Here is a 14,266-nt window from a genome sequence, read left to right on the forward strand (position 1 = left end):
ACAACAGCAACTAAAGATATATAATCGTATAGAGCGGGAGAAATAATTTGCGATTACTGGCAGACAGAAGGCAGGCGAAGAAATCCATGAAACGATAACCAACATAACGAAACGGGCCAAAAAAAATTACAAGCCAAGTGCGCTTGAGTTCGTGTATTTCCGGTTGAACAAACACATAAGCGAAACATAAAAGAAAGGCGAACGAGAATTATAAAAATACTCGTAATAAGTCAGAGCAGCACATGCGAGACGAACACGGCCAGGACGAGCCGAAACGCAGCCAGAAGGAGCAGCGCAGAGCAGCCATCAGCATAAGGCACAAAGGCCACAAGGAAAAGCTCGAAAAGTGAAAATACATAGAGTCGGCAGCCACCAACCAGCAGCACCCAGCACACAGCACCAAGCACCCAGCAGCGAGCATATTTCATAAGTTTACAGCAGCAACACTCGCTTATATATAAAGCGATTATATATATAAATATATATAATATATATATATATAAGTATATATATAAGCCAAGCCGGGAGCAAGCCAAGAGAAAGCAAACCAGAGAACTAGCCAACGCTAGAGCCAGAGCCAATGCCAGTGCCAGTGCCACAGTCATCGCATATGTGAGACGGTGGCGACAAAGGCGAACCCACGACCTTTGGCACCGAGTTCAGGCAACTGCTAAGGAGAGGTCAGCGAATCAATAGACAAGTGGAGAAACAGCGCGCAAAAGCCCTAAGGCCGCCTGGATATAGAACACCCGTAGAAAGCGACCAAAATTCACTCGCAAATTATGCTGACCATGTCCACTCTGATGATGCCAGCACCGACTATAGCCATGGGTGCACCGCAGATCACAATGGGCCCACACAAGCCGCCGGAAACGAAGCTCCTGGCCATCCATCCAGCAGCAGCTGCTGCCGCAGCCGCCCAGCAGCAACAGCATCAGCAAACGGTGACAGCTGCTCATCTGCAGCACAATGGCCAGCAGCAGCATTCCCAACAGCAGCAGCAGCAGCAACAGCAAATGTCGCAACAACAGTCGGCCGTGCAACAACAACAGCAGCAGCAGCAGCATCAGCAGATGGTTGGCAGCAACTCCAAGCCAGGTGAGTGGGGGAATCGGTGACTCTCAATAGTTTTTTAGGAGGAATGTCCTCTGGCTGGCATGGCAATAGTCACCTCCGGTATGGGTGCTGCATAAATTGAGAAATGTCGTTTCCATTTCACCCCGAGAATGAATGTTTCGAATTTCCTGTTCGATGGTGGCAATGACTGTGATTGGTTCTGGGAAATTGCATTTAGCATTACGATGTGGGTGAAATGGTTTCTTTCGAGTGTATAATTCCAGATAAAAAAATATGCATCGGAATTTACAAAAAAAAAAAATCAAAGTGCACCAAAAACCGACTAACCAAGCTCTGGTTTAAAATGGTTTTAGGTTCATAAATAGACTAGGGATAATCATACCTTAAAATAAAAATAGTTTTTTTTTATTCAATAACTAAAGATTGGGAAGATTTCTTAAATTATACAAAATAAATTACTCCCGCTCATCATTGACTAATTTTACTATTTATGTTCTAAAGTTCCAATAAAAATTGAATTATGCCTGTACCCACAATTATTGCTACAACTATAAAAAAAGAATAAATTTTACAAAAAACTAAATCTCAGACAAAAATAATTCAGTGCACACACAAAATTTTGCAATCAAAAGCCATTCTTTGCAATGTCTAAACTATAATAGTCTTCCTTTGACTGGCAAACAAAAAAAAAAAAAAATCCCACACAGCCCATCTTTGCAGACGGGAGCTTAAGTATTCAAATCCATGTCCCAACAATGGCCAAGCAATTACATTTCTAGACAGAAACACCTGAAGGCAATGTATCTGTTGGAAAAGCCTATCATATTTATAGAAATTTGTATGCGTCACAGGGCGAAAGCATCTAGGCAACACATTCAATTAATTGTCCTTCCCCTGACGGCGTCCGAGATTTTTAGAATTCCGATAAAGCAAAATTTCTAGAGAAATAGTATTACTTTCGGATATTTTTGAATGGGGGTGGGGAAATTCTCGTTGCTGCAGTGGGAAACCTCAAGCTCAGCTTCAGAAAATGCCAAGCGAATGACCAAATTCGTACACGTAATCTGAAAATAACAAAATTCGAACACGCATTTCCAAGATGAATTATTGTGGAGTTGCTCCACACCTCCTCACTACCACAGCAGAGAGGTCTGACGAAGCCTGGCCCTGGGTAGCCCAAATGTCAAGCGGAGGCATTACAAGCATAAATATCAGTTACAATTTTCATATTTTTAACCACAAATGAAAAATTTGATACAGCCCCGACAGAGATTGGATTGGGGACTGCCACTGGCACTGGGACTGCCACTGGCACTGGGACTGGGACAAAGCAAGGAAATTGCATAGTCGAAGAGATTTACAACTTAAAAACAACTTAAGCCGAAACTTGGAAACAAAAAGCGAGCCAAAGCAGGGAAAGGACCAGTGCAGAGGCTTTTCTCCGAATTCTAGGCCTGCCACAGATCCAGGGCCCCCTCCAGCTCCAGCCTCGTCCTGCCACGTCGTGACTACGGTTGCTAATGGCAGAAACTATACAGAAATAGACACTGGCAGGCATAAAACCGGAAGCAATGGCACAGGAAGCTGCATGAAAATGAAACGTTGGCAACGAGATGAGCGGGCGGAGGCAGACCAGCCTCTTTCTCCGCCTACTGACTTTAGACTGTAATGAAAAATGGAAAATGACTACTAAAAATAGTGGAAACTTGAGTGTTGTGTCGGTATGTGTGTGTGTGTGTGTGTTTCTGTTTATTTGTGTGGCTGTGTGTCTGTCTATCTGTCGTTGTGTTCTCAAAAGGAAGGCAAGAGCGCAACTTGAAAATGAATTTAATTATGGCAAAAAAGTGAAAATTTCCACACTTGAGTCTGAGAAGTTTGCCTTTGCCCCAGGATGTGGTCGGAATGGGCTGCAGATTGGGATGCGGCTGGAGCGGGAGCGGGAGCTGAGACCAAGACCAGACCCAGGCGTTGATGAGCGTGAAAAGTGTGAGAAAATTACTAGACAACACAAGGCGAGGCATAAATAAGAAAACCGACAGCCCCAACACCCGGTCGGGGTGAAAGTGAAGTGTCTGCCAGGCTACCAGTCTGCCAGCCTGAGCATTGTGTAAGTTGGCTTAATGCGAACCCGAGAGGAGAGTAGACGAGAGGAAAATTGAGGAAATAGTGGCCAGAAAAACCGAGTTAGGTTCTACGGTTAGGCAGGGATATGGAAATGATATGGCCCCGACTTGAGCACAATTGACTTGGAGATGAGACCACTTAGTTACTAATTAGCAGAGTCGGAAAAAGTCGACAGTCCACAAAGAAAAGCAAACATTGATTACCAGGCCAAATGATTGCAAATTGAAAATTAAGCACGCCGCTGAATTTCCAATTCAAATGGGGGAAAACTCGACGCAGACGGTGGAAAGCTGCCGGCAAACAGACACATGCATATCAATTTGTATATGTATGTATTCAGTGCCAGCACCAAGACCAGTACCAGACCCAGTAGCACTAACAGTAGTGGCAGAGGCGCACGGTGCATGAACTTTCGAGCAGCACTTCTACACAGAGCGAGAAGGAGGGATGGTGCGGAGAGGGAGAGGCAGTGGCAGTGGCAGGTTACACCTACATGCCGCTGCAAAAACAAACAGCGACTGCGAGTTTGTGAAGTGTCGCAACTGCAACAGCAGCAGCAGCAGCAACAGCAACAGTACCGGCAGAGCTTGCAGCAGCCAAGCCAACAAGTGCCACATTCGTGGGCTGCTGTGCTGTGGAAAGAGACCCTTCCACAGCAGCCCAACAACATCAACTACTACAACAATAATTGCCAACTACAGTGCCAGTTCTACTCCAGAGATAGGCAGTTTCTAAATGAAGATTGGATTCTTTCTGCAATTTTCATAATTTTGAGAAAGTTCTATGCTTTGTCTTCTCTTCTCAATTCACAGACTTCCAAGTCTGAAGCAATTTCCAAATGGTTTCTCTGTACAGAGAATCCAGAGTAGTTCCGCAGTAATCTTGAATTATCCTGCTCATCTCATTCGTGTTCTTTCCATACCAAATATATCTGATATGGCTTCCATGGATTCAATTATTGGATTTGCTATTCATTTCATTGTTTAATAAGCTCAAACGGGTTACAATATTGTTCTGGCAAGTAATATAACCCAATCGGTATTTCTTTTGAGCTTGGGCGAAATCTGAGTTAAGTCCATTGCAGCCAATTCCCACTGTACGGCGTAGCACTATTATCTGCTCTTGCCGGGGCTGCCTGCCTCTCTCTGCACTTGGCTGTTTTTCTTTGCCGTCAATTGGAAGAAGAACTACCAGCCACTGGGAGTACGGGAAGCGCGCTTTACTTTCGCTCAGGCGACGGCGACAGCAAAACTTTTAAATTGGTTGGCAACACTTGCAGCTTACACATAGACACACACACACACAAATACAACCAGACACATACAAACACAACCAGCCACCCACTAACAGTCACATACATACTTAATGTTTGTTTTGGAAATGAATTTGGCAATTTTTGTACTGCACTGCCGGAGGTGCTGCTGCTGGATGGGTGGGATAGGGGATATGCGGAGGAGCAGGAATCAGCCTGTGAGTGGCAAACGGAGGCGAGAGACAGCCAGGCAACACCTCAAAGTAATTTGCCAGCAAATCATTGGAAAGAGTCGACTCCACCTCCCAAGCTTCAGGCCAAGGAAGGAGCAGCGCTTCGGTATCAACCCAAAAGTATGCAATGCCGATTGCGTTACATACATGCACACAATCATAGCTGTGTACACTCGGAGAAAACAAAATGGGAAACTCTTATATTAATGAAGTATTTTCGATGCTTCATTTGATATATTAATTTTCAAGTCAGACATTTCTGATAAACTGAAAAAAATGGAATGAGATTGATTCGAATTAATTTTAGCAACTCACATTTCTTTATTTTTTTTCTAGTGTACGTACATGTATGTGTACATATGTATGTTTCCCAGTGTGTATATGTGTGGGTAAAAAACCACTAAAGTGAAATGCATTTATCGACCGCAAAGCGTTCGAAATGAAATCTGTTTAAAGGATTTTAATACCCTGGCAAGAACGTGGAGTCTGTGTAAGGAATCGAACTGGTTGGTGGCTTGCTGGATGACTGTCTGGCAGGTTGGATGGGTGGCTATACGGGTGCGGGTGGAACACAAAAAGTCAATGAATTCGTTTGGCGAATTGAAAAATTAATTCAGTTGCCGTCGCTGGCATTGATAAGGAGAAGCCGAGCACGAAAAACTTTTACATGCCGCTTTCATTTTATGTGTCTTTATCTTAACGCTCTCTCTCTCTCCTCCTCTCCTGTATGTGTGTGTGTGTTTGTACTTACTCACACACTGGCAAGCTTTTTACTTACTAATGATTTCTCATTTCGCTTACGGTATTTCTCTCCGGTTCGAGTATTTGTGCTTTTTGTCTTACTCTGCGTTTTACAGCTACACAGAAATATACATACATATACATAGTACGAGTATATCCTTGAGGGAAACAGGACAACCCAGCCACCCATCTGGGGGACTGAGGCCAAATTACTCACTGACGTTGTTGTGGATTTTCCTCATTTCGCCCCCAACGCTTTTCCTCTTCACTGGCAACGGCAACGGTAACGGTAACGGCAACAGAAACGAAGAGCAAAGGAAATTAAGCAAAAAGCGCAAAGATTTATTTCGCTTTGATCAAAATTAAATGAATTGATTTTAATACGCCCCGTGGGCAAGATATTTCCTACGCTTTTGCAAATGAAAACGCATAAAAAAGGTGTTGGTTGGCCTTGTGGGCGTGGTCGTGGCCCGTCGCTGGTTCTTCGTCGCTGGTCGTTCGTCCTGGGCTTGGAGCTCGTTGGCAGCTTTATTTAATGCCAGCGGCCATTACTATTGAGTAGCTTTAGCCATGCTTCCGTGTGTAGACGTATCTGTGTGAGCTGTTCGAATTGCCATTTGCATAGGAATAGGTCAGGGGATGGGACAGAGTCTTCTTAAAGAGTGCCAATAAATTTTCGTTGTATTAAACAGAAACAGAATTTGTGGGGAGTAATGGGGTAAAAAGAAAAGTCCTTTCAAACAGCTTTAAACTTGTTGAGAAATACTGAAAGTCTCTCTTGAGAGATCTCATAAGAGATTAAGATTTCTAAATAAACCTTAAACAAATATTTAGTATTGATAGTTGAAAACTTATCTGTTCTGGATGTCATTTTGCCTTACTTTGATTTTATTTCATTTGATTTGTAACATTTTTGACCGTCCTTTTCGTGCCTGGTTCTATTTTTTACTCAACTTTTTTGTTGCCTTTTATGTGGGGTTTCTTTCTATTGTTTCCTGTTGGCGGCAGCAAATGAAAAGTTTACATTTCATTGCTCAATTCGACATTTGACATTTGGCAGAGCCATAGACAGCGACAGCGAGGCAACGGCATAGAAAATGAGGTTCACAGTTCCAGTGTTCCCTGCCAGGTTTTTTTTTTGCACCAGTCTCCGGCATTGAGTCGAATTTTTGTTTGTTGTTTTTTTTTTCAAAATGCTGACAATTGACAACGGCCTCGTTGTTGTTTTCATCGCTTTGGTCACTCTTTGTCTGAGGTTTTTTTACATTTGGTTTTTAGCCCTTGTTTTGCTTTGGCCGTGTAATAAAAGTGTCTGCAGATCGTTCGCTTGTTGCATGGTGTACTACGAGTGCTTTATAACAAAAGGCTCATACCTAAATCCGATTGGGTACGGGGGGTGCAAGTGCACCCACTACCGGGGGGGCTCTGCTCTGCTCTGGCACTCCACCAGCACTGGTCAACACTTTGGCGCAATTTAAATTTCATGCATTTTTCATTAACTCTGAAAAAGAGGCGACCACTCGACTTGGACGGGCCTCCTCCATTACCCAACGACAGGGACATGCCCTGCTTTTTTTGGTGGTAGTGAGGGGGGTATGGTATATACACACGTAGAGGGGGATACGCCACCGAGAGAGCCTCATCTTAAATGCCCATCTATTTTACTGCTGCAGTCCCATATAGCACCAGGCGGCACAGCAGCACTTGAGCTCGAGAGGGCCGAGGCCCATTTACATTTTCGTACCGCTGCCCCGCGCTGCCCACTATTCGAAGCCACCAAAATCCCCCCTCCCCAGATATATAGTCTATATCTTGCACTCTTTCTCTTTCAGTTCGTATCGATTTTGAGTGTCGCCTGCCATTCAAATGGTTTTTATTTCGCATTTATGTGCCCGCCCCAGACTTGGCCCTGTCCTGGTCCTTTCCTGCACTCATCCTCAATCTTTGGCGGCTTTCCCGTTTCCCCAGTCCCAGTCCCAGCCCCGAGGCTGACTTTGGCACGTTTTAATGCATTGGCCACAGCAGGGCTAAGGCACCAGCTATGGCTCCGGCTCTACGTGTGCGCGTCACCCTTAACCCTTAACCCTATACTGCCTGCCACTCGCATTGTTTTGCTCGTTTGGCATTCTCCTCTTACTGGTTTTTTTTGTTGGTTCGTTTTTATGCCTTTTCCAAAACTTTTGCATAAAGTCATTTGGGGCGTTGATGGAATTTTTGAGCAGACTCCTTTCCCCCTCCCCATTCACCGTCGATCGCAGCGCATGCTATATAGAGTGCTATCGAATGTGAAAAAAAAATAGGAAGAGTGTTTAGTCCTGAGCTAAATTTTATGAGCTGTGCGTGCGAGTGTCGCTGTTTGACTTTGGTCTCATTTGCTGAAATGCTGGTAAATACTCGTACGAGTACTCGTACTCGCTCTCGTACAAATAAAATTATAAAATTTCGCATAGTTTTTGTTCCCAAAAAAATGGGTAAGCTGAAAAAAAAAAAAACAATATTTGGATAAATAAAACAAACTTTAGGTAAATAAAACATGGTACGGTCCACAGACTACACGCTGGCCATGGCTCGGTTTTGGACCATAAAAAGTGCTAAGTAAACACATGTGGCAGGACGAGTACAGTACTTTCCCCACAGCCCCCTCCTCCAGCCACCCTCGGCATTTCCGCACCCGCAAAGCAAATGCCTGCACATAGTGTAAACACATAAATTTATGCATTTTCAATGGAGAGCTGTTAGCATAAATTTACGGCCCAAAAAAATAAAACGAAAAGGGGATGGTAAAATCAACGATGGGGAGGAGTTGGTATTTTTTGTGGATGGGGGCTTACCCCGTACCACGGGACGTTGGGTCAGCCAGCAACAAACTGTACAAAAGTGCTTAACAAAACAAAACCCGAACTGAAAAGAACCAAACAGAGAACTGGACAAAAATAGCGTTGAAGCAACGCAAAGCAAACAGTCGAAAGTCCCGGAGTCATCGGAGTCGCAGTCGGAGCTGGGAGTGGGAGTGGGAGTGGGAGTAGAGTTGCTCGACACAAACGGAAAAATGCAAACAGAAAACAAATACATACGGCCAAAAAGGCAACTCAAAAAGGGTGTGCCAAGGGTCGAGTGGGCGTATCAGTGGGGAGTGGGGAGTGGTAGGAGCCGTACCCCCATCTGGGGTATGTCCTGCAGAAAACAAACAAAAAAAAACAGAAAAAAAACTTGAAGCAATTCGTGGCGCCCTGCTTTAAAAACCTTAACACATTTCCAATGATTGAATCAATAAACGGCGACAAGTGCGTCTGTATTGTGCAGCCTTCGCTGTATGGGTGCATCTGTGTGTGTGTGTGAGTGGGGATCTATTTGTGTACCGCTAACTACTGCCAATTGGCAGTGCGATACGAAAAGGCACAACGGCAGCGTTTTCACCATTTGAGACGGACAAGAAATGCGATTCGTGTGTGTTTTTCGTGTAATATCTCCATCACGAAGGCAGCTAAGTGGGTGCGAAATAGACCCGAAGTCTGAGTGAAGAACATTGCCAGCTGAGTTTGGAGAAAGTAAAGGTAGTGTGGGGCCAGATATTGAAGGTTTGGATAGCATCACGCGTGCTCGTGACCTTTTACTCTGCCATCTTTAGCTGCGATGCGTGTCCCGCTGTTATTTTTGCATACTGGCATTCGTTAGCAGCTGACACTGGTAGGCCGAGGTCGAGGCAGTGGCAGTGGCAGTCTGTTTTTTGTTGCTTATGGAAAGAGGCTTTTGCGAGCCACTGTTTGTGTTTACACAGGCTTTGGTGGCATGGCCGGGGCCCACTGCATATGGCAAATGTTAAGAGCTTTGCTTTTGGCCAAAGGAAAAACACAGCCGTGGAGCGTGGAGCCCACTGAGGATCAATTGATGGTGCAGGTCGAGGAATCAGAACTGAAACATCAGCGTGGCTGTGGGGGGCAGTGGGGGTGGAAGGATAAAAGTTGCCACTCGTACGAAAGCGCTTTGTCATGGCTGGGGAAAAAGTTTCTCTAATTATACATATCAGAAGCCAGGCCATGACCATTTCGCATTCAGAGCTGCCAAAGAGTTGAAGAGAAGCCGCAGAAAACAATTTGCAAACTTTTGCGAGTACGGATCTGCGGTGGCTTTGTCCCTCCCCAACTCAACTCAACACTCCACTCCACTCCTCTGTCTCATGTGTATAGTATCCCCCCACAAAAGAAAAGAAAACTTTAAAAATTTCCATCGCACTTTTCAGCGCACAAGCCAGCGGAGAACCGGAGTTAGATATGTCAATGAGCACACACGCAGAGCAACCCAGACAACTTATCAATTTTTTCATGCTCAAACCCAAACCCCAGCCCAAGTGGCTAGATGGGACAAGGGAGATGGACAAAAAGGGGACACTGACTGTACAAACATTTGGCTTGGGGAAGTGGGGAAGCGACGGCAGAGAGTCAAAACGAAGCGGAGATGCAAACGGAAATGCCATTGAAAATAGTTTAAAGTTGCACCAAAAAGGATATTGAGCTAAGCCAGTTGCGCGCAGGGGCTTACAAGAAGGAACAGCAGCAGCAGCAGCTCCTCTGTCTCCGTATCTCTACGAGTATATGGGGAGGGTATGTAGGTAGCCCATGTGCAGCGGGCGCTGGTGTGCTCTGTTGGTTTTCTATTTGCCTTCGAATCGCCAGTTCCCTGGCTCCCTAGCTCCCTGGATCCCAGGCTCTCTAGCTACGGCTCTGGCTCTGGCTCTTGCTGGCTGCTTATGGAAATCCGCATGATGATTGCATATCCTTCGCCTGGCGTGGGAACGGAGACGCTGCCATATCCCTAATGCCGCCGAAAGTTTGCGTTCATTTGGCTGCTGCATTCCTTTTCTTTTTCTCCTTTCAATACCCTTCCAGAGGGTATTGCTGATCGCTACATCAAATATACAAAATTCCCGAAAATATGTTTCCATTTTTATGTGTGTTCTCTTGACTCGGGAAAAGACTCGGGATCCCAAGCGGATCACGCTACCAAGTAGGTATTCATGGAACATGCGATCTACAAGGGTATCTGAATATTCAGTACTAGAAGCTGGTTAAATATTTGTCTCTTCTTTCATTTTTTTTTTGCGCTATGCTTTCAGCTGAGAAAACTTTTACTTGGTTTTTCCTATTTTCCTTGTCGGCGCTGTGGCTTGGCGGCAGCGTCCTGCCAAAGTGTTTCTCTTGCATTTGAAGAGCTTTTTCTTAATGTCACTTATGCATAAGTTCCTATGAGTTGGCCCACCCCTCACACACACACACACACACGTATCTGGATCCATAGCCAGTTCCAGTTCCAGGCTGGGTGCTGGGTGCAAGCTCACTCGTGTTTGCATGTGGATAAGTGCAACGAGAGAGGAAGCATCAGAGGAGGACATACATACATATGTGCCCCAGTGTGACTCCGTCTCCGCTTCTGTACCTCTGTGGCTCTGTGCCTCTGTGTGTGTGCGTGTGTCTGTGTGTGTGTTTGTATTTGAGACTAACTTGATGGCACATCCTCTATGGGGATTTACAAGTGCTTAGTTCTATGTCGCAAAAAACGCTTTAATATTATTATATTTTCTTCTGCGAGCATATACACTTGCAGTGTGGGCTGCTGCTGCTGCTCTGTTTCTTTTTGGTCTTGGCTGCAGCCATAATCAAATTAAACTAAATGAAATGAAATATCTTTACAGAAGATACCACAAAAGGCCATACAAATTGAATGCCGGAATTCTTTAAGGATTCCTACTCCCATTCCCTCCTGTTGCCTCCACCACATGGCATCATAAATAAACGCTCGCACACACATGCACACACACACACACACACGTAGACGCCCATGGGCGCCTTGATGTATTACATGTGTTGGCATTATTTACTTAACTCGGCTCTGCTCTATTTTAGCCGCTCCAAAAAGCCAAGTCTACTTTGGCTTCCAGACCAGGCCCGGCCAGGCCATGCCGTAGCTATTAGTGCAGCAGCGACGCCAGCCGAGGCAGCTACGGCGACAAAACAGCAACAATGCCACAGCCAGACCTCTCCGAGGATGAAGACATTAAGACCCAGCATGCGTTACCCAACACACAAACACACACACCCATAAGCAGACCCAAGGGTTTGGGGGGGGAAGGGACAGGACAAGGCCGGGGCCGGGGCCTGGACCAGTGCAGACATTGGTGGGCGTAAAGAGAAGGAAATATAATGCCAACATAACATTTAATCCAAGAAATTCCATATCATAGTCAGTGGGGAAGGAAGCCAGGAGCAGCGGTAGTGGCAGGCTGCCACAACAGAGCACATTTCGCACCGTGAAGCAAAGCTAGATGAATGGTAAAATAACTATTGAATTACCCTACACATATATACCCATAGAGAGGGTCGAGTATTTATCCTTAAAGTCTTCCATTTTGCATAGCCGTGCTGGATGGATAAAATCGAACGCTGTAAATGCTATAGAGAACGACCATTTAGAGTTACATTTAGATAAGTTAACACTGAGAAGTATACCTGCTTAGCCCAGTAAAATCAATGTTAAATAAATGCTGTAATGGCTTTACCTTAGACTCACTGATGCACACACAGTCCGTCCGATTCCCCCTCCTGTTGGCTAATGCCTGTGTGATCAGTGCATAATCTGGCGAGGAAAACCTCCTGCTCTAAAGCCCTGGCGAACACTCTCGTAATGTTTATTTCCACTGTGCTTACGAGTATCTGGACCAGCCCCTGCGATGGCTATGGCTATGGCTCTGGCACACTTAAATGGCGCACGGGAAAAATAGAGCAGAAAAAAGTACGAAGCGTGCGAAGACTTTTAGCAGTTGAGCGGAGCTGAAGCCGAACTGAGCCAAGCCAAAAGTCGTGGCTGAGACTGGGAGTTAGCAACTGGGAATGGGCCAACGGAAGGAAGAAATAATCATAAAAATTATTTCAGCACACACACCCATAACATACATATATATATAGTACACGCATGTGTATATGATGCACATGTGTGTATATGTATTTGTGTGTGGGTGATCATAATGTTGCAAGACGTCTGAGGCAGCCGCTGGGAATCTCTTAATTTTCGATGCCGTCGCAGGATTTACACTTAAATGGCAAACAGCAGCAGCCCCAAGAAAATGAAGGCGAAGACGCAGAGGGGGGAATCTGCCTTTTTTAATTTTCGTGCTTCATATTTTCTATTTAGCCCGGGATCCCTTTGGATGTGTGTGCATGTTTCTATGTGTGTGTGTTAATGGGTCTTGTGTCTGGGCCAAAGTGAACACAAAAATTGATATCCCGCCGTCAGTTTTAGTGCCCTATGAATGTCGGCTAATAAACCTCTGCCACCCGCACTTTTTTATTATTATTTTTTTAAACAACATTTAATGCTCATCTCTTCTCGTTTTTTTACTTGCAGGTAAGCCAAGCGTCTCGAGCAGCCCTGCCCTTTGGATGAGTTCCTCAGAGGTACACAGTGTGTAAAAAAAATATAGAAAATTATGATTGGAAGTCGTTTGGAAGGCCGCCGCCAGGGGGCAACTGGCGGTGAGTTGCCAAAGCCTCATCATCCAAGCTCTGTTACTTTTACGCATTCTTGGTAAATTCGTGGCAAAGTTGATTTATTTTTGGTCACGTGGCACGTGGATGCACCCGGGGCCAGAACAAGGGAAGACTACAGCAGCCTAAGCATTTAATTATGCCATTTTCATTGCCGTAATGAAATGAACTTGTTAGCCAGATGATGGCGGCATCATCAAGATGTAGATGCCGAAACCTTTTGTTCTTTTGCGTTCATTGCCTGGCCAAATTATCATTGATTTTGTTGCTTAATCTGGCCTGACCGTCTCGAATCGAGTCGGGCATTAAATCGAATTAATTTCAGGTGCTCCCAGACCGAGCTGCCCATTTGTCCACTTACCCGCACAGTTCCTGTCCTCTCCTCTGCCCGCAGACGACTGCCCTTGAGGAGTGGCCATTTGACATTTGTCGACAAAACGTTTACATTAAATGTTTTGCCATGACCATTGCCTGTTTTGGTTTGCCTGCGACTGGTTTTCTCTTTTCGCTTTCTTTTGTTTCGCCCTCACATTTGTACGATATTATGCTGAGTTTTCTTGCCCTTTTGCCAATGTCTTGGCCCTGTCTACGGGGCGACATTCCTGAAATTCTGGGCATTGTCCGAAAAAAGCGAAAGTGATAGAGAGAAAGAGAGAAAAAGCAGGCGGACAGGGGGGGACAGGGCTGGAGTTGAGACATTTGCGTGGACAATTTCCCTGAAGTGGAAATAAGATATTTTCACTCAGCAGAAACTCTTGTGTGCGGGGCACAGGGCGGAATATTCTTTGGAATTCCCGAATTGGGATGTGCTTGAGATTGAAATTTATTTGGTCTTATTCTGGGAATGTCAAGCCCATACATTAGTCAATCTCAATGGCAGTGGAAACAAATGCAATTAAGCACATCACCCCATGGCCTTTCGCCCATCAAAAATCACTCAATTTGAAATTTTGTATTGCGTTGGGCTGGGTATTGGCTCCTTTGACTTTGCCTTCGGGTCGGGTCCTGTACGCTCCATTAAACGGCAAACAAATGTTGAGATCCGCCCCGAGGTTTGTACGCAAATTTTTTAATTTATTGCATAAAATGTTTTCGGGTTTTCCTTCTATGCCTGGCAAGCCACAAAAGCCAAAGAAATTGTTTCAATTTGTCATGACAATTTCTTTGAAATGCCGCTGCTGAAAAGTGCCCGCCCCTGTTCAGGAAATGAACGACAGCGGAGAGATGATGGAGCCAAGTGGTGGGGGCGGTGACGGTGGCGGTGACGGTGACGGTGGCGGTAGCCGTGGAGGCCATATCGT

General features: G+C 45.2%; 1 protein-coding gene across 1 annotated transcript in view; it reads left to right on the forward strand.

Moving 5' to 3' along the window:
• Positions 1 to 512: 512 nt before the first annotated feature.
• The window catches only part of LOC111077736 (nucleolysin TIAR), a 90,953-nt gene continuing 77,199 nt past the window's right edge, over positions 513 to 14,266 (forward strand). The window contains exon 1 of the mRNA XM_041591601.1: positions 513 to 1,098. Within this exon, the coding sequence (XP_041447535.1) occupies positions 783 to 1,098 (316 nt within the window). The 5' untranslated portion in view covers positions 513 to 782. The remainder of the gene's footprint in view (positions 1,099 to 14,266) is intronic.

Source organism: Drosophila obscura, unplaced genomic scaffold, assembly GCF_018151105.1.
Source record: "Drosophila obscura isolate BZ-5 IFL unplaced genomic scaffold, ASM1815110v1 contig_150, whole genome shotgun sequence".
NCBI lineage: Eukaryota > Metazoa > Arthropoda > Insecta > Diptera > Drosophilidae > Drosophila > Drosophila obscura.